Source organism: Aquila chrysaetos, chromosome 22 (assembly GCF_900496995.4).
Source record: "Aquila chrysaetos chrysaetos chromosome 22, bAquChr1.4, whole genome shotgun sequence".
In the NCBI taxonomy this organism is placed as follows: domain Eukaryota; kingdom Metazoa; phylum Chordata; class Aves; order Accipitriformes; family Accipitridae; genus Aquila; species Aquila chrysaetos.
In genome coordinates this window covers 18,106,320-18,131,276 of record NC_044025.1, presented here as the reverse complement: position 1 = coordinate 18,131,276, position 24,957 = coordinate 18,106,320, and the positions used below count along the sequence as shown (strand labels likewise).

Genomic DNA, 24,957 nt, shown 5'->3' with positions numbered 1-24,957 from the left:
ACTAGAAAATATGTGGGCCTTTGGAACAGCCTTGCTGTGCTAAACAGTTCCCTATGCAGGAATCAGGGGGCTGTGTGGGGTGGAAAACTGTCCAACTTAAAGTAATCCTTCATTTTCCATCTGACTTCATTTTCTTCATACAGCTGGCAGGGGGCGAAGAAGAACGGGACTGTACCCGCACGAGGTGCGTTCAGTTAAGTAAGTTTAGGCACACCATGAAATTGTACTTGGACAAGTTGTCAGTTTTTCTGTTCACAAAGGCCAATTCTAAGTGCATTCATTAAAGGTATCTTTTCAATCAACACCCAGGTAAGGACTTGTGACAACATGCTTCACCCTCGTCAGCTTTATCAATAATGAAAGGAAACCTGGCATAACTATGACTCCTTGCAAGTCTTGTCTGACATGGAAAATATAATGGATGGATCTATAATGAATTCTTACAAGATCTAACTGAATCTTTTTCATACTAAATGTAAGATCTAAATGTCTGTGTCCTGAAAATAGAAATATTTTCAAGGAGAACTAGTTATTCATATTCTCACTGGAAAACTTATGGAAATGGTTTTCATTTTCAGCAACTGAAAACTAAGGAAAAACTCCTATTTCTGAATGAGGTCTTCTGAGAAAACCTTAGGAGAATTAATAATGAAGACTTAATGTTTTTTGTTCCCACTCATTTTTTCCTCAGTTTCTTGGAATCAACCAAGAAATGGTTGCCTTCTGGCATGGTTCTGCCACATGGTTCTACAGTTGGCACTCTTCTGGCTCCATTATGAAATGAAGTTCAGTTATCGCCATGCTTTGGTTTTACTGCACACTTTGGTAATTATGTATTTGCAGTCATCCCTACTGAAATTCTTGATCAAGCTGGAAGACCAGTTATTGCAGATTAATCAACAAGGATTAGATTGGCTAGAGCCCAGACTCACAGAGTAACAACAGTATCCTATCACATACTCTTTCCCAAAGAGGACCATCCAGTCCTGTAATTTGGCTATATTTATTACAAAAAGACACATATACACTAGCAAAGGGCATCTAAAAGCATATCGAGACACAAACCAAGTTCAGAATCAGCAACAGCACAAAAAATGTATCAGTTAAAAGATGCAGCCTTGAGAGGGTCTTCACCTTTCAAGTGTGTTTGTGCTTCCAACACACTTCCAACAGTGTGTTTGTGCTTACATCCAGGTTGCAGTACCACGTGGTAAGTCCTAACAGCATGAGACATGTTCGTGACTGTACATCTGGCTTGAGGTCTAACTTTATCATTTGTCATTTTCTTGGACTAATCCCAGTGTTTTAAGATGTTCAACACTAGATTGTGCAAACTTTCTTATCCCACCAAGTTAAACACACAGAACAATGGTATGCAGGTGTGGTGCAATTAAATTAATAATTAGATTGTTTAATAGATCAGATGTGCAGATTACAGATAATGATTAGTTACGCATAATCTTCTCTTATAAGTTTCAAGAACAGCAGCCCTACCATCTATCAAAACTGACAGATATCTACATGATGCGTAGTTTGGTAAGCAAGCTCAGGTTAGGTAAGCTGCTTTCTCCCATCTACAGTGTCTTTCATTGCATAAACAAGAATCAGCTTAACAGAATCCACTCTGTGCTTCTTGAAACTTGCACATCTCTCCAAACATCTACTCCCAGATTGGAAACAAAATACATAATAGTTCTTCTAGGAATCAGACCTATGGTGCAGGACACCACCTCGTTTCTCAAGGGCCCCAAAGTCATTGCAACACATCACCAATGTGTGGCCCAACATCCACTTCATCTCTAGCAGTGCCACCAGCTGCGGTGGGGATGTTCTTCATGATGCTGTATTTGAAGGGTAGCAGTTGTACAGAAAGAAAACTTGAAGGGAACTAAGGAACTCACAAGGTCAGAGGACAAAATAGAAAATGTGCAAAATGAACATGATACATCTGAAAGACAGACCGATCAGGACTGCATGCTGCAACTATTACCCTATTATGTAGCTCATGCTGGCATAGTGCAGAGGGTTTGCACTGCTTCACAGTCATGGAATAAGCTGAAGGACCACCACAATTTGTGCTCAAGACAGCAGTGCTTAATGAATCTGTGTGAAGGACCAGACACACCCCAGGGGTGAGACAAGGCAGTTCACTTTCACACAGGAAGGTTGCTACCGATTCCCAGGACGCCAACCACCCTGAGCATCTCCAACTCAAATATCAACAAATCCAGACCCAAAGCCAGCTATGGAAATGTCAGGGGTTATCTTGTAAGCCGTGCATGGGCTGTCTTCTCTAGCAGTTTAGACAGAAACAGCAGCAAGGTTTCCAACAAAAGTTCCCAGACTGTGCTCAGTTTTTTAGGGGACTTTATGTGTTTTCTTGAAGGAACTTGCAAATATATTAACTGGATTGCTGGCCAATTGCTTGACCAGTGGGAACATCAGTGTAGGAAGATGTGTGACACCAAATTATGAAGACAATGTTAATTCTCAGATTAGAAAGCTCTGGATTTATAGGTTTATTTTAGAAGAATGAGCCTTGAGCAGATTGGATACAATCCATGCTGCTGCTACTGACATCTAGCAGAAATTGTAAACTAATTAGTATTTGAGTCTTCTCCTTTAATGAACAGTTAACAATCAAACAATATGCATGTACAGTCAATACTATGAATTCTGGGACAGATGCCAAGTACAGTCAAGTTTGGGCCGGCAAAGGACTCTTAGCGAAGGTGAAAGGCGATCCTGGGGTCCAAACAGAAAGTTAAAACTAGGGGCTGCTGAAAACTACTGGTGAGAGTAATCCCTGCTGGTCAGGCTCTGCTGGGAGGGAGCATGTTCTGCTCTGTCTGTGTCCTGATACTGTAAGTTAGTATTAGTTTTGAGATTTACAGAACTGCAGTGTGGGAACAGAGATAAGCCACAACCCACAAGCATATACCCACGAGTATAAGAAAGTAATTTCTGGGCCATTCTAAGGCTCTTTTCTGCTTTCATGACTGCTAGGGTTATTGTTCCTTATTTCTATGAATGGCTTCCCTTCTTTGGTAACGGGTAAAAGGCACGGGTATATAAACATATGCAGACTTATATATGCACACTTACATGTCTCACACACATGCATATCCTAACATATTCTCTTTATTAGTCTGTGGAGTCCTCAGAGTTGTTGTATAAAAAATAAATCATACAGACTGATATGCGAGTTCCCTCTTGTGACCAAGTGATGTCATTGCAACATTTGAAAGTAAACACAAAATACGTATTTAAAAAAACAGACCTTTAGAGAGGAAAGAAACCATTCAAATTGCACAGAACATGTCAGTTCTGCATTTTTTTGTTCACTGGCCATTGATCTAATGTTTTTTAAAAAAATTACACCATCTGTGCATAGTACAGAAAGGAATTAACAGAAACATGTCTCTGGAAAAGACTGTCACAGGTATGAATCAAAAAGGAAGATAAGGTTGCTACAGCTAAAATGAATCCTAGGCCCCACAGACAAAATCCAAAGTGGGTGGAGGAAGCTGGGCAAACCCCCTTTTATTAGCTTTATCGTTGTTATAGTTTTTCTTTCTGGCAGAGGAACGGCAACAAACCCACTTCTTCCTCCTGCCAACTGGGTGAACAGATTTTCTCAAATCTGTGAAAAAAACGGCCACTTGCCAGTAGCAGAAAAAGGCGATATGGACATAAAGAGAGCATGAATGACTGAAACATAGGATTGAAGGGGAACTTAAATGGTCACTGAATCCCTTCCTCTGATCTGAAGCAGTTTTGTATGTCTAGACAATCCTTGACCAAAATTTTGCTTGCTTGGTCTGAAATCTTCCAAAGAGGGTTCTGCAGCTTCCATAGGTAGCCTTTCTGAGCTATAACTCAGCTATAAAACTACAAAGCTTTTTCTAGTATTAAAAGTCAAAATGTTTGCTGCTACTTCAGCTGCTAACTTATTAACAGTTATTTCTATTATCAGCTATTTTTCTGATCAGATCAAATCTTCAGCTGCCTACTTGGGACAGCCTAAGTCCTCTAAGGTTTGTCTTTTGTTCAGTGTGGAGGGAATCTATTTGTTAAAGCAGGTAATCAAAACCACAGCTATTACAGATAACATCTTAAAGACAATTTATTGTGTGCTGAACTCAAAGACATTTATCAGAACCTAAGTGGATACGCCTACTTCTGAGGATTTCATTACTCAAGTCACCCACACTGTGGTATTTACCAAATAGCTGATGACATAAAAACTCTGAATCGGACAATCTCTTTTTTTCTTCCTTTTCCCAAAAATGATAATCTGTATATCAACACCAGTAAACAGAAGCTGAATTAGCTGGCAATTTATTTTTAACGCTGCTCAGATAATATTCAATCAGAGGATCAAATAACCTGTGTTTTATGGATTAGTGGGCAGAGTTACCTATCGAAAGTGTCAGGGCACTTATACATTAATACTGTAATAGGTATGAATGGCCCTGAGCAGCCTCACCTGGGGCCTCACCCACACCCTTGTCCCAGGGCCCCAGGTGCCCATTTAAGCTCAGCCCTGGCCCTTCCATCCCTCCCTGCGCAATACTGGAGGAGTGCTGGTCTGCAGCCACTGCCACCCCTGTGCCCGGCCAGGGACCGTGACCTGCCTCGACCATCACCGGGGACTTGCCTGATGATGTGAACCCTCGGCTGAAGCTGGCTGCCGCCTCTGGACCTGCCTCGAGGAGCTGGTTGGTGAGGCCCCTGCCCAGCCGGCTGCGGTACCCCCCTCCCAGCCCTTCTGATGCCCTGACTGAGAACTTAATCAAAAAGGTAATGATTGAAAATCTGGTCTCTGCTAGTTAGAGATGACATATGTTTTGTTTTTTTTAATTTAGAGATTAGAACACGTTGGTCCAATGGGATTTTAATAACATGCCTACAGTATACCACAGGAATACAGTATCTCTATGTAATTTATTTTTAGACAGTTTAAGAACTATTGATATGCCTTTGTGGTGGCTCTTTCCACAGAAAGTACAAACAGCATCTGTATCAATAACTTTCTTATACTTGTTTTGCAGTTTAATGGCCACTGTTAACTGCAGCTATTATAAAATTTGTCTGAAAGACATGTCTAGCGTATATATAAACCAACTGTAATATACCATCTTATATCATACTCATACCATCAAACAAAAGGATAGGGTTACAACATACTTGGAGTTACTCCCTTTAGTGATTCATACTTCTCTCTGGAGAGACAATATTAGACTGCTATTGCATTTCTAAAAGCTTAATATCATCATATAAACCCAGGTTTTAATTCTTTCTTATAAAGGAAGGCATTTGCAAACAGGCATGTAAGCAAGCTATTAATTTCACTAATTTTATTTCAGATTCAATGTGGATTATAAAAAGTTTTACGAGAGGACTTGGGTAATTTCTATTCCTAAAACAAGTTGTTTCTTGTTGCCTGCCTGTGCAGCAGCTGGTGTCTAGCAGAGCAGCTTACAAGCCTGCAGCAAACATAACATACTAACCTACTTTCTGGGCATGATCGTCATTTGCTACTCTAGTCAGTTAAGTTTTAAATTGTTAAAGCTGCAGTGTTTGATCACAAAGTTTGAGTATTTGGGTTTTAAATTAAGAATGACAGTATGTCACTGTTTTCAATACTGTTTGTGAAATACATGGTTCTTTCTAAAAATTAAGCTTTTTAAAAGGAGAAGTTAAAACATAGTACTTACTTGGTTTAGCACATTGATACAAATGAAGCTACTTTGAGAGAGAAGCTAGACCAACTCTGAGTATTGTTCAGCATGGAAGTGATGGTGCCTGTGTGAAACTTCGGCCAAAGCCCAGCACCACTGGCCTCCATTGTCATCCTTCAAGAGTTCAAGATAGCAACCGTGCAACCTTGAGTATCCTTTGGTTATGTGGATTCGTCAGAATCATGGTCATGACAAAAATCAAGCTGGGCTTGGATTAAAATGTAGAAGTCCTGCTATGAAATTCAGTTACGCCAAAGTTAGCGTACCAAAAAAGCTGGTAGTCATTTCTTTGTGAGAGCTATCTGTATGAAATGTTGTTGTACAGCACAATATACTGCATGGTTTCAGACTTGATCTGACAATAAACGTCTTTGACTTTCCTTCTTTTCTTTTTTTTTTTTTCCTCCAACACTCTCCTCTCATTCTGGACTCCTGTTAAAAACTAGTTAAGAAATAGCCAATAATCTCAAGACACTTGTCTTTAACTTTTCACACAGTTATTGTAAATCTTCTGAGTGCATGGCATACTGATTCTGAATTGACACACATTCATTCTTCAGTCTCAGGAAACTTTTTGATTTCCTGAAAGCTTCCTTCTACTAATTAACTCATGGGCTTACTCAAATTGTTTTTCTTAATTACTACTTTAAAGCCCAATAAGAAGAAACGCGAATATCACTCTTGATCAAAGTCCAGAAAGACTATATAAAGAAACCTGTGCGAAATATTATGCAAAATATTCCTGTAACCACCATAAATGAGATGCAAGTAGAATATCTCTTTCTGTAAATCTGTCTCTGGGAGAGACAATCACAGGAGGAAGGCTAAGCTTGAGTTTGAGTGGCTGGATGACGTGGGCGGCCATACCTGTAAGCATTTTACAGGAGTAATGAGTATAGCTATAAAGTGCACAGAATTCTTCTGTACTATTCTATACTTCCTCCATTTTGAGTTAGGTATACAATATGTCTCTGCTAGACTAGATCAAAAGAAGAAACTCTTCTATACAGAAAGCCTCAGAGATTAGTCTGAGTCTTTCTAAAGTACATTTGAACCTCTTCCTGTACAGCAGCCCAAAGATTATTGGCAATGCACCAAACAAACCCATGACTGGTGGATTTAGATACTAGCTGCAAATCTGCATTAATCTCTGTTTACAGTCTATTACTGTCTACAGATAGTACCTCCTAAGATGAAGCTTCTTTTTGTAGCAGTATTTACTGAAAAATCAATTTTAAAACATTTAGTAGGAACAAAAGACTTGAAAAAATTACCTAGAACTTAATGTCCTACTTCCTTTAGGGTCTGAATAAATCAGTTGAGAACCATGCAGGTAAGAGTGGTTTTGGTGGAGTTTCTAAACTAAATTCATTTTAAGTGTGCAGTGTATTTTGTCATTCTGTTTGAGGAAATTGTGTGCTTTGATGGATATCACAGTCACTGTATGATAAATATTCCTTCCAGTTTGTTTCATAAGCCCTTCAGGATGCTCATTTTCCAACTTTTCAGATCTGCGTAAAGAAACCATAGTTTGATGTCAGTTGCATTTTGCCAGCTTTGCTTTTATATAGGGTGGATATAATCTACCACTGAAATGCTTCACATGTTTAGTATTACCTCTTCATAAAAAGATGCTATAAAGGCTTATTATTGGTTAATTATTGCTATATGCAAGAGCCAGGAAAACTGTGGTTGTGAGTGTTTTGTAGCAGTTGGTAATAACTCAATTATTCAGATATAGATATAACTAGAATCGTAAAGAAACACTGACTAGTGATGAGCTGTTACGCAGTATGTCTGCATAGATAAAATCTGCTTTTTTTTATTTTTATTACGCTTTAGGTAGTAAATTAAGAGGTATACTTTTGGCATCTCTCAGTTTGGATGTACAAGACACTACTCAGCCCTGTGTCCTTGGCAGGGTGTCTTGAAGAGGCAGGCAGCGAGGATATGCACAGCAAGTGGGGAAGGCCTTGCTGTTCAGAATGGGGCCCTTTTTGGCCAACAGGTAGCTAAAAATTGGTAGAAGCTGCTTGTACTCCATCTTCTTTTGAAGAAATTGGTAGAAGCTGCTTGTACTCCATCTTCTTTTGAAGAAATTGGTAGAAGCTGCTTGTACTCCATCTTCTTTTGAAGAAATCGGTAGAAGCTGCTTGTACTCCATCTTCTTTTGAAGAAATCGGTAGAAGCTGCTTGTAGTCCATCTTCTTTTGAAGCATTGAGCTGGTGTAAGCCTCGGCTGGCTGAGGCTTCCCTTTGGGGGGGGGGGGGGGGGGGAGAAATGCAAGGCAGTGGAGATGGGGTGTTGCTCCCACATTGATTTTGGGCTTCCAAAAAAAGGAAAGGCTGAAAGGACCGAGCTCTGACCCTGCAGTGCCCCAGAGCTGCTTCCCAGAGGCCTGGCTTGAACAGGAGGGCCTTGCCTGGAGAAACAGAAGAGGCTCGTGGGGCAGTTTCCAAAGGCCAGGACTGCCTCACCTCAAGGGAGATACGGCGTGGGAGGTACTCCACGCAAGGGAGGGATGCAAAATTCACAGGGCAGAAAACGAGTGGGAGACGGAGCCTGCAGCGAGGGCCTGAGGAGGAGCAACCACCCCTGCTGCTCCGGGGAAGGGAAAGCAGAAGCCAGGCGGCCAGGGGCAGGATCCCTCCCTGCCTGGCAGGGGAGCACGGCCGGCTCCGGAGCGGGGCGGGACACCCCAGTGCCCGGCCTCCCCATTTTAGCCGCGGGGCGAGGTCCGCCTGGGCGCGAAATGGCGCTCGCCGCCTAGCCCCGCACGGCGCCTGCGCGCTGGGACGGCGGGGCCGCGACGGGCCGCCGCCCGCTCCTCCCTTCGCCTCCGCGGGCGGCGGCGTGGCCAGGGAGCTCGGTGGGCCGGCTGGCTTCGGGGCTCTTGGCGGCGTCTCCCCGCCTCTCCTCTGCGGCTGGCCTCGGCCCGGCCGGTGCGAGGGAACCGCGCGGAGGCGGCGGTGAGCGGCCGGGCTGAACCAGCCCTTGCGCGGCGGCCGGGCAGGCGGGGAGAGGCGCGGCGGTGGTCCCCGGTGGCGGCCCGGGAGGGCAACGCGGGGCCGGGCGGGCAGACGCAACGCCGCGGCTGGAGACCTGAATTCTCCCTGAGGAGACCTGACCTCAGCAGGGCTCCCGCGGACGTGTGGCGTTCGTAAGCAGCTTCCCCCCCCCCCCCTCCCCTTACCGCCCTCGGCCTGAGGGGAGGTCAGGGACCCGGCCGCGCTCCCTCCCCTCAAGGAGAAGCTGCGGAGGATACCTCCGGGAAAGGTAATGCCCTGCCCCGGGCCGCGTTCGCTCCGAGCCGCCTTGTGCTGAGGGTTGAGGTGAAACAAATTCGAAACCTCTCGGCGCAGGAAGGGGTTGACGTGCTTTCTCGTCGGCTTGTACCCTCTCTGAAGTCACCCGCCTGCCCCCGCGCAGGCAAAATCACTGAGAGGGACCCGGCGGGCTGGATGTCCGACCGAGAGCCTTGGGAGCGGGGTGCTGGGGATGCTCGGCTTGGGAAAGAAGGGGTTTTTCCAACGTAAAGAGCTTGAACGGCGTGAAAGTCGGGTCGAAACGTTTCTAGAAAGCCTGTAGAAAGAGTGTTTCGGAGTATTTTTTTTCTGCCGTGTAACGTTTGGGTAAGCCCTCAAGAGAACTCGTGAAGAGCTGTGGAGCTTCAGATGCGTCCTTTAGTAAAACAAGGGGAGCCTCGGGTGTTGTTCATAGTCTAAAAAGGCTATTCTGGTGGGGGTGGCTTTCTTCTAAAAATAGTGCATCAGTAGAACAAGAACAGCTAAATTTTGTCACCTAAGTAACACTAGAAGTGGCAGTGTGTTTGTATTTCTTCGGTTAAAACTAACACAAGCATTAAGATGTTCAGCTGAATGCTGTTCTTTTTAGGTCTCTGAGGTTTTGTCATAAACATTAAAAATGTGATAAATCCCTTGAGAGAGAGACTCAGTTTTGAGAAAAACAAGGATTGATTAAAAAAAAAAAAATCCTGTTCAGAAGCAAAAATGCCACCCATTAAAAGATTGCTGTGTCCTAAATGAAGGAAGAGCTTAATCTTGGAGCTCATCATACTGAAGGGCTAGATCTTTTGAGACTTAAGCTTAAAATGCATTTTTGATCTATGTTTTGAAACATACACAGCACTTGAATTTGAGGCTGCATCAGCAGTTGCAACAGCTTTCCAACACTACATTTCTTGTGTGCTGTATCTGCTGCTCTCGCTCCCCAGACACAGGCTCTGGATTCCTTAACGTTGTGAGTGGGTGACCTTGATATTATCACTGAACTGCACTTTCTTAAAGACACTGGGACAAGTACTTCAGCTGGTGAAGGCAGATCCAGAAACATTAATTTCCAACTGTTAGAAAGTTAAAGCTTAATTATCATGCCACCTGCTTTATCCCAGTGGATTTCCAAGCTTAGTTATTTGAAAGGGTTTTTATTTCTCAGGAACTTAATTTCTGCTGGATTTGTTTTGTTTTGGTTTGGGTTTTTTTACTGTCTCTATTAGAAACCTGATTTTATGGTGTTTTATTAATTCCTGCTGAGTCCTGGTGTTGAGAAGTGAAAAGCGGAATCTGAAAATCAGAGGAAGCAGTTATTTCTTTGTGGCTTGAATCTGCGATATGTTGGGTTATAGTGATAAAACCTCTGTTTTGCAACTGATGTTGTAGCATGGGAAGTAGTGAACAGCTGCTAGCTCAACTGAGCCACTGCTGACCACTTCTCAGAATCCCCTGCTGAGACCCCATGTCATGGGAGAGATTTTAATGTCTTGATTGTGGAAGAAGTTTATGGTTCTGTTACCAGGATAAGCTGCAGAAACAGTTATTTAACTTGAATTTTTCTGGATCCCTGTTGGTTTTTGTGGATTTGAGTTTGTTTGAGTAGGATAACAGGCAGCTGTACAAAATACTTGATCACAGGACATTGAGGTCAAAGAGTTTATAGAGGAAAACAGCTGTATAGGGTAGTGCATCAATATTTGATACTTTGTTCTACATGAATGAGAATATGAATAGATTTGATAAACCTCATCAGTTATCAAAGTGTTTCATTTCAATGACTGTGTGGCTGCTGTTTATATTGGATAATAATTTGGGTAACTCTACCTTAGACTAACAATTCACTCTTATATACATAATAAGCCTGTATTTGATTGCATCTCTGGTAACTAGTTATTTTTTTATTATAAACATTTCTGCTTACATGAGCTGACGTGGTTTGAGCTGCTTTGAATGGTTCTTGTGGCCTTGGACACTTAAAGGAAGCATCATTAGACTGTACACCTGACCTTTTTTTTTTGTTGTTGTTAACAAAAACTTTCAGTAACTTTGTGTTTAAATGTAGTATCTAAAATTTTGCTACTTTTATCTGCAATGCAAAAGTATAAACTTCCTTCTGCATTGAGGGGTTCTAGGACAGGTCCGTGAAAGAGAAGCTCACTTCATCAGGAGGTAGTCTGTAGTTAGGAGGGAGTGTTCAGCTGTTACAGGTAACCAGTCCAAACCTTTGTGAAGTTCAGAAGCCTGCTGAACATTGTAGCTAGTCTTTATCGACTGCATTAATAGAACTATATTTGATACATTTCTTACTGTAAAAGGATATTACTGTCCTTTTCTTAATTTTCAGATGTTATTTTACTATTAACAATTATTTGGCTTGCAGCCACACTGAGAAGTGTTGGGAAGAATACTGAAATTTTGAGTTTAGAACAGATGGAAGGGTATACTTCCCCCCCTCCCGTCACGATAGGCACATAAAGTATCATGAGGAAGATTTCAGTTATTTGGTGTGTTTTTATAAAAGCAAACTTAGTGATATTCTTGGGGGTAAAGCTTTGGATAATTACTTTTGATGGAAGACCCTGAAACACAAGCTTACCTCTAATGTAGTATTAAAAGAAAATAGTGTGGAGGCAGGTAGGGGACCTTTAATCTAAGCCCCCTTGATGTGGTAGTTTGTGATGCAGCTCCCAGGTTGCACAGACTGTCATCTGGTTTCTGGGAGCTTGTAAACAGGGAGGAGGCTGCAGGCTGGGTGGTTTGTTGTTGATAGATGGACCGCAGCTCCTGTCTTGCTCCTTGCCATGTGACGCTGTACCGCGTGGTGACTGAAGGCTGCTGCACGTTTGGTGGTAGGAAGCTGTGCCATGTGGCCTCCGTGTTTTGATCGTCTGTCACGTAGCTCCCTAGGCCAATAGACAGCCTTGCCAATGAAGGGAAAAAGGCAGGAAAAAACATTTTGTTGTTTTTTTTTTTCCCCTAGGTTTTCCATGACTCTTAAGATTACATTAGTAGTGATAGTCGGTGGTGTTTACCAAACTTCACTACTAATGGTAATGATAATGCAAATATTCAATAATTTACTGTTTATATTGTACTGGTGGCCAATACAACGTGAATGCGGTTGCAACACTTGTTTCCCATCAGTTTTATACTTAATTTGACCTTCCGTTTCTATTGCTGACACAGTATTTGCAATTTGGGATAAGCTACCTTGTGTTAAGATGATGCCCTCAAGCTCCTTCACTAAAGCAAGAAAAAGTATAAATTGATGTCAACGTATTTTCCTATCATTTTTGCGTGGGATTTAATACAAGGGTAATAAAGGTTTTTGTGGCATTTTATCTGAACAGGAGGGGAAAGCAGACAGATGCTTTTGAGTGCCCCATGGCTGCAGCTGCCTCAGTTCATTCATTTATTGCCTATTGTAACTTGGAATCATTCTTTAGGTAAGAAAGCCACTTCAAACTATGTTGTGCAGTTTATAAACTTACACCTAATATACTTCTGTGTTGAATCTTTAAATTGTATCTTAGTGTTTTGCGCTCTCAATTATAATGTTATTTATGTGTTTTGTTTACACATGTCATTAGAAACCTACCTTTTATGAGTTAGAAACTGACAGCAGTTTTTGCGAATTAATTTTACGTGCCGTGCAGAGTTAGCAAAGGGACAGTCTGCTCACTTCACAGAAGAACATGTAATACTTGCAGACTGTCTGTGCAATACAAGGCCACCATAAATTACGAACTTCTTCAGATACTGTCTACAAACAGAGTTACTAATGTGTATCAACTTTCTTATAGACAAGCATGGCTATGCAGCTCTTAGATTTTCTCATGTGTAAGCTGAGCAACAGCATTACTTGCACAGATTTCAGTGCTTGAGTTTGATTTTGCTTAGGAGATGGGGGCTGCTTCTCTTGTTGTATTCGTAAATAACACAGGTACTTTGCAACTATAAAGCTGATACTAACTGGGTAGTTTTTCAAAAGATGATGATATGACCTGGGAGAATCTAAAGCCTCATGTCTCCTATCTTAAAGACAAATAGAGTTCAGCATTAGAAGGTTTCTAAAGATTTTATTACTGGTTGAACATGATACTTTGTTAACATCTTCAGTTTCTAAATCTACTTTTTCATTTCAAATCTGTCATAACTTAGTAAGATGCGTGTAGCTGTTCCTATAGCTTTCCATTAGACCATCTTCAAATAATGTAAAATGGCTAACTGAATTTGGAGGTTTTGGGTATACTTTCTTACAGCAGACCAAGATACTCTTTCATACTAAGATACAGGGTAGTTTTTTTCATATTAGTATATGGGAGCATATTTGTACATCATTGCTATCTTTTTTCCAGCTAGAGTTTAATTAGCTAAAATAGTTTGTTTACTGTCAAGATTATTGTGATGCGGTAAGCATACTTTTGGAGTAAAAGTGAGTAATGTTTAAACCCAAGAGTCCTTAAATTTTAAAATATTAGAAGTCATATCTTTAAGTATAACTGCTTTGATTCATGTGGGTTTGGTATAGAGTGAACTGAAAAAAAATGCTTCTTATTTAGGCTCTTACTTTCTCCAATGTTCAAGAATCCACAGGCATACCTTGTGTTGCATGAGTACTGTTGTGATTAAAATTGTAGATAATGCAAAAACTAGGTTCGTGCCAACACTTACACCTGCCCATTAGTTAAATGATAGTTTTCAGATGACAACATTTGGTAAAACTAATTTGCTTGTCATGTTCTGTTGTTCTGTTTCCACGACTGACTTGCGGCACAGAGTGTGCTTTTAATCTCAGTCTTTGTTCCAAAACTGAGTTTAGTCCCTCCTGTGGGTCTCCCAGATGTTGCAGAACAGTTTTTCTTTGGTCGGTGGCTTCACAGGTCAGTTCATCTTCTGGGACCCATCCCTGCCTTCTGGTTAAGGAATCTATGCACACATACAGGATGACTCAACAGAGGGATGGATGTTCAGATACCAGAAAGGTGCTGGTAACTTGACAGGAACTTCCACATTCTTTGGAGGTATGTGTGCATGTAAACCTCTCATTGAATACTACCTGGATTATATCACATGGAACTGTAATTTAGTTAACTTCAGTTGTGTTTTAAAATATATACTGTTCATAGTTTAAGTATTCAGAACAAAATAAGCATTCACGTTTTCACAGTAAATATTAGGGCTGCATGTTTGGTAAAAACTTCATGATATATAACCAATGGAACCTTTTTCTGGCTTTGAATCCCACAGTGTGTAATACAATGTAATTTTACTAGATTTAAAGTACTGCAATTTAGAATACTAAGAATAGAAATTCTAGAGTTATCAGTTTTAAAGGAATGTAGCAACAAGAACAAGTTATGGCCACATTCCATTAGTGTAGATACTATGTACGCCATGCATATCTTGTCACATCTCTTCATACATCTGGACTCAGTGTGCTGCATCTGGTCTATAGCCTGGCCTGTGGTTTAGGGGAATGTCCTTCCGGTAGTTCTCAGATGGCCAAACTTTGTGGGAGCCAAAGCAGCACCCATGAAGCTCAAATAAGTTTCAGATAAGAAAGTGAAAATTTCCATTTTTATGAGAAACTTACATTTTACCGAGGTGTTGCAGATTTGCATGAGAATAGCAAAAGCATAGAGAAGGTTCTCGGACAACAGTGTTTATTTAATTTCATTTTTTTGTTCTGGACTTTAGTTTTGGAAACAGCTAAATTCCTCCCAAGGAGGGAGGAGGAAGGAAAAAAAGCAAGCAGGTACTTGACTCAAAAGGTATTTAGCCATTGCTAAATTTAGCAAAGCTATGAGCAACTGGAAGAGAGTGTTATGTAATGGTTAATTACTACATCCACACATAATGCTTTAGAATGCCCATTCATTTTGTGACTTAAAGCACTGAAAAGTCATAAAACATGGTCTTGTGGATGATAATTTGATAAAATGGTCTAGTAGCAGATTGTTTATTGATGCTGAGCTTGCATCTTCATGACATTAGTAACACTAATGTATTGTTTAGAAATACTGCTTTGTTTTGGAGCATATTGTTCGTTCTCTTTGACTTGCTGCCTTTGCATGTTAAGGTAAGGCACATGCGTCTATTCAGGGAAGAAAAACTTCTGTTATTAAATATAATTTAAAGAGTGTTGCTAGTTTATCCTTCTGCATATATTACCTATCACTATAATAAATGGAACTTTAAAGAGACTGAGTGAAGATTTCTAACGACTGCTAGAATAAATTCCTTGGTCGTTGAGATTATGTGTCAGGAGGACAAACAGTAGTGAAGCTGGTCATACGAACAGCTATTGATTGACAGGCTAGGTTGTTCTTTCCCACTTCTCGAAGAATGCACGTGCTTTCTTTTCATAAAAATGGAGTTACACTTGTGTGTCAGCCACCTCATCAGCCATACAGATCAGGTTTTATAAGTTGGGGAAAATGCCAGATAAGTTTGTGATAGGATGGTCTGTATTTTGGCAGTTGTTTCTGGATTTTAATTTTTTTTTTCTTCCTATGATGAAGATACTATGGAAAATTTTTGGTCCAGAAAAAGCATGCTGTGAGGGTTGCCATGGAAGGTTGTTCAGTAAAAATAGATAATGTCTTCTGTTTGTTCTTCAAGAATGCATGGTTGCTTTGAAAATTTTAGCTTCAGACTGGTTGGGAAGGAAAAGGTCTGGCTGAAAATCTAATTAGTAGGACATTTGAGAAGGGGCCTCATCCTACTGTAAAATGAAGTGGCATTTGAAACAGTTAAGACAGTTGTTGAGAATTGACTGAATAATAGAATTCAGTCTAGAATGGACTTGAGTAGATGGTACTGCTTCAGCATGTGAAAGCAGAGCTTTTCCTTACGCTGCTCTTTTCTGAACTCTGGCTCATGGGGCAAATGTTCCTCAATGAAGGAGGTTCATGCAGTTTGCTGTACTCCAGGGTCACTGTGCTTTTTCTCCTGCTGAAAAACAGCATTGGAACCTTACTTACTTTGCCCTGTTTTGATAAGTGGCCTCTGAAGTTTTTTGTGGTTAGTTGTACCAACATTTTTCCTCTGCCTGGCATGATTTAAAAACAAACAAACAAACAAAACAAAGCAAAGCAGTAGGGCAGGCAGGCAAAACTTTTGAATCTGACTTTTCTGAACATGTTTATTCCAAGTTCATCAGTGTTTGAAAAGGGAGTTTATGAATTGGGTTCTGTAGTTGATAAAATTCTTCTAGAAATCGTGAGTAGATTCTGTAGGTTGTCTGCTGAGTTTAAACTTAAACATACACAATTTGCTACTGCTAAACTACGTTGCTGTTAAATACTTTCTTTTTTTTCTACAAAGTGCTTTATATACTATTAAGTACTAACACATGAAACTACGCTTGGTAAATTAACAAACCCAAGTTCTCCAGGTTCAAATCAAGTTATACAAAATAAAAGGTATCGAGAAAGAAGGTCCTTGCTCATGTCTGTGCACTGGATATTGTCATATGGACATACCTTTTTTCATAGTAGCATGCAATATTTAAATTTTACTAACTTGTTATCTCTTACTGTGTTTCCACTGCCTTGTCTCCCTTCCTCCCCTAATCTTCTCTATTTTTCTAGGGACCTACTGTACGTGAGACCTTTCAGGAAACTGTGCAGTTTGAATACATCAAATCGTTCCAGTATCTGAAACTTTCGTGATGAAGAGAGCTAGGCAGAAGGTTGTGGTTGAAAAGGAAGCTCCTCAAACATCACAGAAAAGCAAAAAACAGAAAACTTGTTTATATGGCTCAGTGTTTGGTGAATCTGACTTGCACACCTCAATGGACTGGGGAAGCCTTCCGCACCATGTTATTCTGCGTATTTTTCAGTTTCTACCTTTAGTAGATCGAGCCAGGGCATCTTCTGTTTGTCGAAGGTGGAATGAAATTTTTCATATCCCAGATCTCTGGAGGAGATTTGAATTTGAACTTAGCCAGCCAGCTACTTCTTACTTAAAGTCTACACATCCTGATCTCATTCAGCAGATTATCAAGAGGCATGCTGATCATCTGCAGTACGTCAGCTTCAAGGTAAGTCTTGGATGAATGGAGGCTTGTTCTGTCACGCTACCATGCGTAATGTATGTAGCTTCTCTATGTCGGTTTGCTCAAGTGTTGTACCTGGGAAGTCTTATATTTAAAAATGCAACAACTGCAACAATTTATTTCCACACATGCATGCTGTTTCCTTCCAGTTTCTGCACTCTGATCTCTACAAAGTAAAGAAGGAGCTAAAGTTATGCAATACAGTGCTGAAGATTGAATTACATGTTTTCAGAATATGCAGAATACATAGCTTGTGTGAGTCGATGTTAGTGGCAGTCTGAGTACTCCACAGATTATTGTGCAGATAAATATTTCTTACACATGGAAGCATTTGAGGGAATAAGTTTGTCTTGTGTGTATAATTTACTTGCAAAATAGAGCTATACAGAGAAGAATGTCTTGAAATTTTAGAACCCTGCTTTGAAAAAGTGTGAGTAAGGGAAGAAGATGCTGCGCCTGTATATCCAGGTGACTGACACATAAGGACATAATTAAGTAACAGTAAACTTGATTTAAATGTGGGCTATGTTTGTAGTCTCAGGATTGCATGAATTTGGACTTCTTTCATTTGAGTGGTTGGTACAGTTCACTCTATCTGAGAAGATCGTAGTTGGAATTACAGGTGCTTTGTTCACTTTTGGCAGTCACTTCTTTGTAGAGGAAGTCATAGTTCTTAGCTGTGAAGGAAAAGCAGAAGAAGGGATTGATACTAAAACTAGGATGAAAATCAGAAGCTTCTTTTTCTCAGCACTGGTAGCAGTTTTATACTGGGAGATACTGTGATTGGGTCACACAGCAGTTCATGGATAATCAGTTATAAAATACCTGTAACTTCTGCACTTCATATAACTGATTACAATGAATAGGCATTGTAATGTCTTAATGCAACCTTTATGCTTTTTCAGCTACTTTTTTTTATCATCTCAGCTACTACAGAGGAGGAAGGTGACATGAAGTAGTGATTTGTCCAAAGTTAGTCATCAGGCTTTGAATGAATTGAGATGAATTGAGAATCAGTTGATGATCAATTGAGAATCAGTTCATTATTCAAGATGCAAAGGTGTTGTCCCTGCAGGTAAAATGGGTTAGTTTGCTGGAGTATATCTAGGCTTTATCAAGTCTTTTTTTTCTGCTCTAAGAGTTTAGAATTGGCTTTTTAAGAAAAGGTGCATACATACCACTGTCTGTCATAACACCAATACTAATTACAGTTGTTTAGGAAGGCATGAGGTTATTTGAAGAGAAGGCTTAGGTTTAAGCTCTCTGTTCATATTGGAAATACCAGCAGTCATACTCAGGAAAGTTTTCTAATAGTAACTTTCCTGAACTCAATTTCTTGTCTTGAAATTTCTAATTAATGTTGGGTTTGTCCTGCTGCCATCTGGTGCAGTACAGCTGAGTGGGTGTGGACCTTGCAGTCTTGTTTATCCGTAATGCTGTTTTCTAAATAATAATAAGGAACGACTTCATGATTTTTAAATTGCTTTTATAGGTTGATAGCAGTACTGAGTCAGCAGAAGCAGCCTGTGACATCCTTTCTCAGTTGGTGAACTGTTCTATCAAGACACTGGGTTTGATTTCTACAGCAAAACCAAGCTTCATGAATGTCTCTAAGGTAATGTTCTGCAAACTGTAACTAGGGTGCCTTAATTCACTCTTAAACCACTTTAGCTTTCTTATTGTGTTATTCAGTTGACGGTAATTTTTATGAAACAGTCTGTATTTATTGGCATATCTTCTTTAATTTGTGGCATCTGTTAGTATTAGGAAAATAATAAAATAGTGATTCCATTCATTAAATTTAGTAGTGTTGATACTTTGTGGCATAGAGATGGGGAATAATTTAGAAGGCTTGAGTTTCCTCATTTCTAGATTAAAAGATACAATGACCACGTGCTGCAACATATTGTTAAAATATTTGGGAGATTTTTTTCTTTGACTCTATAGGTCATGGCAGAGTTACTTTCTGGAAAATAAAATAAATGCAATTTCCTTTTTTCTGCAGACAAATTCTAGATACTTCAGGCTCATCACTATGTCCACTTACCCCTGTGAAAGTTTATTGCAGTGAAAAAATAAATCAGAGTGGATGGAGTTAACTACTGAGTGTAAAGTTAATTTTTGTCACTTGCAGCAGCACATTTTTAAACAAAGATTTTCTATGTTCATGTTCAAATAAGCATTTCTTTGTTACACAAGAAAGAGGATGCCTAAGAAGTGATTATTTTTGTAGTTTCTATGTGCGCAAAACCTGAGGTTTAGATGCTGAAGGTCTGCCTATCTTTTCATAAGATCTTTTTTCCCCTCCCTCAATTTCTCCAAACAGGCCCATTTTGCTTCAGCACTGACAGTAGTTTTTGTAAACTCCAAGTCATTATCATCAATCAAGATAGATGACACACCACTTGATGATCCTTCCTTGAAGGTTCTTGTTGCTAACAATAGTGATACTCTAAAACTGCTAAAAATGAGCAGCTGTCCTCATGTATCACCTGCTGGTGAGTAGTGAATATATATGAAAAATGTAGTAGTAAAGTATCATAAAACAATAGTCAAGACTTAGTTTGAAACAAGTTATTCATAAAACTTCTAGTGCTCTTCTGAGTCTTTTAGCAGAGGCCTTTTGTTGACCTAGTCTTGGCTTTGGACAGTTGGAAGGGGAAGGAGAATAATGTCTTTGTGTTACTGAATAAGTTGGATTAATGAAGGTGGAGGTGCTCCTCGCGTGACTGCGTCTTCTCAAGTCCTGGGGATTTTTTTTACATTCTTCTCAGCTGCTTCAGTACCTCTGATGATAGGCCTTGAGGAGGAAAAGCCTCCAAAATTAGTGCAAGTCTTTTAACGCATGTTCCAAGGACTTGATGTTCTTTGCCAGTTCTGTGTAACGGTAACCAAATGTATGCTGCTTAATGTGTGTCATTTTGTAAACTTAACTAACTGACATTCTGTGGGAACACAGAATGTGTGGGAAAATCCCCAACCCATGAATCAACTACTGGTTGGTGGGAAAAAGGACATGAAGGCAGTTGTCAATAACTGTTTCACAAGATGCTGGGAGCTTAAATTACTGATCAAAAGTGTTAGTCCTTCAAAGTTATATTAAAAAAAATGGAGTGTGTACACATTTCAAAAACTAGCCGTGTAAGGCTGAGAGTCTTTTCGTTTCTGTAGTGCCCTCGTGTGTCCAGATGTGGTAGTATGAACTTGCTCATTTTAGCATTGGTTGGTGAAGGGCTCACTCCCTTCAAAATACAGGCTTGCCAGAAAGTTCAGAGGGCTTTTGGGTCCCTTCACACTTACCTTTCTCCTTGGTGCTAGGGAAGGGGAATCCTGGTCTGGTCTCTTTCCTGTATTTTTTCCAGAGTCGACAAAAGGTGATTTAATCTGTGTACTTTGTATTCCAACAGATCAAGAGCAATTATGGTGTTTATGTCTTAATTCAGGGAAGGGTCTGTTTTAATGTAGCTCTTAAACTAGGTTGCTGGTGATCATTTAAATAGAATGCTTAGATGAATGCTGAAGAAAGGAGTATTGGGGAAGGGAACAGTGGCAGCTTCAGCTGAATCTTACCTGACTTCTGTTGCTTCTTCAAAGTTGAGGAAATTCTGCACAGGAAGGGCAAAGAGGAAGAAAGATATGCAGATCCAAGATGAATGCAACTAGTTAGACTTGCTTCTTTTACTGATAAGTGTTTATGACCAAAACCCCATAAAAGGATGTGGATATCTAGAACTTTCTGATATTTCATGTTTTTTTGATATAGGCATGAATATTCAAGCCAATAGAATGATTACTTGCTTGAGCTTTACAGCAAACAACTGTGCTTATATTCATCTTTCATTTTACAGAGTAATTTTTTTTTTTTTTTTTTTCCTCAGGAATTCTTTGTGTTGCTGACCAGTGTCATGGACTTAAGGAGCTGGCTTTGAACTACTACATATTAAGTGATGAACTGCTGCTGGCTCTTTCAAGTGAAAAACATGTTGATCTTGAACACCTTCGCATAGATGTTGTGAGTGAAAATCCTGGACAAGTTCAATTTCACACTATTAAAAAGCAAAGCTGGGATGCTTTTGTTAAACACTCCCCCAAAGTCAACATCGTGATGTATTTCTTCTTATATGAAGAAGAATTTGATGCTTTCTTCAGAGAGGAAACCCCTGTTACACACCTTTACTTTGGTCGTGCAGTAAGCAAAGCAATGTTAGGTCGTATTGGCATGAATTGCCCAAGGTTAATTGAGTTGGTTGTGTGTGCTAATGGACTTCAACCTTTGGACGACGAACTTATTCGGATTGCTGAGCGCTGTAAGAACTTAACAGCAATGGGACTTGGTGAATGTGAAGTAACTTGCAGAGGTTTTATTGAATTTGTAAAGATGTGTGGGGGCAGGCTTACCCAGCTTTCTATAATGGAGGAGGTACTGATTCCAGATAGTGATTATAGCTTAGATCGCCTTCATTTGGAAGTCTCCAAACACCTTGGAAGAATGTGGTTTCCTGATATGATGCCAACGTGGTAAATTCTCTACATTTTTCAGTAAAATGGTAGAATCAGGGTGTTGCTTTCTATGCAAATAAAAAATTTAAAAATGAAATGTGAGAATTTATTTCCAGATTTGAGTTTTTCTACCATGAGAACCTCTAGTAGTGTAACAGCAAAACATTCTAGAATGTTAATGGTATATTGAAATAGAAAATAGATTAAGTGTACTTAACACTTCTGAAAGTATGTCTGTGGTTTACAGGTGCTTCAAACTTCAGTGAACTTGGGCTTCTCTGAGCTTCAGTTTAAATATTCCATTCACATTAAAGTTGGTTGGGTTTTTTGGCATTTTTTAAATGTCTTTGTTTAGTCTTTCTGATGTATTTAGAAGAGGACTAGAGAAACTTTTTTCCTTAAGCAAATCCGTCTTTATGGGAAGCTGGATACAACTTTGAGTTCAGTATTATTTGTCATGATGTTCTATGCAGCTATTTTTCAAAATATTCATGTTATAAATGTAAAAGCTTGTACATTAAAATACACTAGCCCAGGTTACTCAAATATAGTCTAGCTTAAACTCATGGCAGTGTATTAAAATGTTGTGGTAAATAAGCTTATGCTTACAAAAAACTTCCAGTTTTAAATTGCACTTTAAATAATTTTGTCAGATTAGCTACACTGTAGAGACTACATTGTACAGTATGTTGTTTTTCTGTCTTACGCATTAAATTGATGGGGAAGAGACCTTGTTAAAATTAATGGATTTAAAAGTTTGGATCTAGATTGATTGGGTGAATGACAAAGCGCTTTGGAAACTGTGGAGTATAAGGAATAGCTTCTGGATTTGGGAGAGTTCAAGTCTTTGATTACAAAGATTGATGTCTGAATGCTGTTCCATGCTTTCATTTTTAAGAGATAAGAAGAATCTCATAAATGTGGCTAGTGAGAAGGAAGGATCAAATGGAATACAGTTGTCTTTGATCGCTTTCTATCTGGAATTAAGGATTTAGAGCACTTAATAAATAAATTGTTTGTCAGTTAAGAGGCCAAAATAGCCTGTAGTAATCTTGCCTGTATCTCACAGAGCTGTGCTGTAAGCCCCAGTTCCTAGAGTAAGGGTTGCTGGAGGTGATCCTGAAATTTTTAATTCAGGACTGTTTAATACTTGTTGCTATTAATTGGTTTTTGAGGAAGAAGATTTTATTTCTTGATTTTTCTTTAAAGGGGGAAGGAATGGTGAGTTGATGTGAATTACAGTGTTTTTGTGTTGACATTTTGTGCACTGTAAACTGAAATGCATTGTATACAAATTTTGCTGTAATTACTTTCATGCTGTAGTTGTTCTGTCTTCCTATTTATAATGAGAAGTCTACATTTGATTTGATGGTGGTATATGTCACATCAGATAAAATGGCAGTTTCTTCCACACTTATACTTCTTTACTGCAAAAATAACAGCTAACGGCTGTTAATAACAGCTTAAACCACCATTGTCTTGGACAGACTTGTTCCCAGTTGCAAGCTAAAGGCTTTAAGATAACATGTAATGCCTGTCTGAATCAGTAATGCATTATTGCCTGTTGCACAGTTAAGAAGCATTTGACTCTGGTTACTAGCACCTGTTACCCAAGCACTTGCTTCCATAATCAAGGGGATTATAATTGTTTTTTAAACAAAAGACTGAAATATTTCTAAACAGTATTTGGTTTAAGATGTGTGGTTTGCTTTAAATGTAAACATAATAAAGTGATCTAATATGTGCACTGATATTAGACTCTTACCAATCTGTTGCACCACGTCCTCCTGTTAGGCAGGGTTCTGTCCTGTTAGAAACTGTATACTTGACAAACCTGGGGAGATGCAGTAGAAATGTTTAACTCTTGGATTATAGAAAATTAGTCATTGTCATTTCATGTTTGTGCCTCAAACTTGAGGATTTTTGACATGCTGAAACTGTAAAATGGAACGTGGACAAATCTTGTAGATGGTTGGTAAGTCCTAGAGTCCTTCATGGCTCACATTAGCCAACATAACAGTGTTAATGAAGTATCAAATGCTAGTGGCTATATAGAGAAATATAGTTCAGGAGGAAACTGTTAAAATGCTTCTTTGAATATTGTCCCTTTCTCTGTCCCTCTTACTAAAGCAGCTTTTCAGTGAAGCCATGAATGTTAGCTTGCTCCAAGTCTAAGCTTCTAGAAAAATGGGCCTGCATTTATTGATGATGTGATTTTTGATGCGATGATTTTTTTTTGTGCATTTGCTCTGCTAACTGATCTTAACAAGTAAGACCTATTGATACTTGAGTTTATAACTAGATGCCAACAAAATTTATAAATCAGTATTTCACATTGAGACCAATTCTTTACTGAGAGTGAGGGAAGCTAATTTTAATTGAAAGGTAACTTCTGACATTTGGTTAATGTTGAATTTTATAGTTTTAGTGTTAGATTTGTTTAGTGTCATGTGTTGGTGCTATGGTGTATGCATTGTGCTTTGGGGAGGAGTGTCAAAACACTGTCCTGTGTAAAGCATCGTGAATTCTTCATTTCCTTCTTAAGTAGGTTTTCTTGAATGGCTGCAGTGGAGGGTATTGTGTTTGGCAAGAACCTATAGATGGCTGCCTGCTGCCTATACTTCCTCCTGTCCCTTGAGTAGCCTCTGCTTCAGAGCTCTGCCTCGTCCTAGCTAAGGCAAGTTTTGTCTATTTTATTGGCTTTTCCTAGTTTACTGCCCTGCAAAGGCTTTCTAAAACCCCATCCCTGAAGCCTATAAGGCAATGATACAGTAACTAAACCCTCAAAGTACAGAATTTACCCCCCATATGCTGAGGAGATCTGTAGGATCACTAAAAAGTCCACGTTTCAGTGAGAAGTTAACAGTAATGCACCTCTTCTGCCACAGGAGGGGGTGAGCTAGTTTTCATGCTTGCTGATTTTTCAGACTCTTTGAAAAAGCTTATAATTAGTCATTGCTTGCTTACTTCCTTATTCTCTTGTAAGTGCAAATTCCAACAAAAACTCAGATCTTTATTCCGTGTGCGGAGTCCCTTTTGCCATCCGGTAAAGACACTGGTTGTTCTGGCATGACAACTCCAACAGCATCTTTTATACCTTATGGAGTGTTTCAGTAAATTTCCCTCTAGTTTTCCACAGTTCAGGTGCCTTCAAAATCTAAAGTAATCTTGTTTTCCAAGGTGTAGTGAAGTTTGTCAATTAGGCTAAGATACAATGTTCACAGGTACTTAAGATTTAACAGTACCTAATTGGTACCTGGAATATATATTAATGTTAGCACTGTGCAATATTATGTAAGGCTCAAAGTATTGAATCGGTAGTAACATAAACTGTTGTGCATGAGAAGAAAAAACAAC

General features: G+C 39.6%; 1 protein-coding gene across 8 annotated transcripts; it reads left to right on the top strand.

Moving 5' to 3' along the window:
- The first annotated feature begins 8,563 nt into the window (after positions 1–8,563).
- Positions 8,564–23,351, top strand: LOC115334204 (F-box/LRR-repeat protein 21-like). Of its 8 annotated transcripts, none has more exons than XM_029998122.2 (7): positions 8,566–8,714; positions 12,389–12,484; positions 13,922–14,062; positions 16,634–17,085; positions 18,593–18,715; positions 19,427–19,598; positions 20,979–23,351. In XM_029998122.2, the coding sequence occupies exons 4-7, from the start codon at positions 16,714–16,716 to the stop codon at positions 21,620–21,622; spliced, it is 1,311 nt and encodes a 436-aa protein (XP_029853982.1). In that variant the 5' UTR covers positions 8,566–8,714; positions 12,389–12,484; positions 13,922–14,062; positions 16,634–16,713; the 3' UTR covers positions 21,623–23,351. The 8 variants fall into 8 exon arrangements, with proteins under 8 accessions (XP_029853989.1, XP_029853986.1, XP_029853983.1 ...); XM_029998121.2 differs by having other exon boundaries at positions 8,566–9,021; XM_029998129.2 differs by lacking the exon at positions 13,922–14,062 and having other exon boundaries at positions 8,564–8,714; positions 16,713–17,085.
- The last annotated feature ends 1,606 nt before the right edge of the window (positions 23,352–24,957 follow it).

Coding starts and splice junctions, on each gene's coding strand:
- LOC115334204 (XM_029998129.2), top strand. CDS start 12,423: ATGGCTGCAGCTGCCTCAGTTCATTCATTTATTGCCTATTGTAACTTG. Junction 12,485..16,712: donor AACTTGGAATCATTCTTTAG/GTAAGAAAGCCA, acceptor TGAAACTTTCGT/GATGAAGAGAGCTAGGCAGA. Junction 18,716..19,426: donor GCTTCATGAATGTCTCTAAG/GTAATGTTCTGC, acceptor TTCTCCAAACAG/GCCCATTTTGCTTCAGCACT.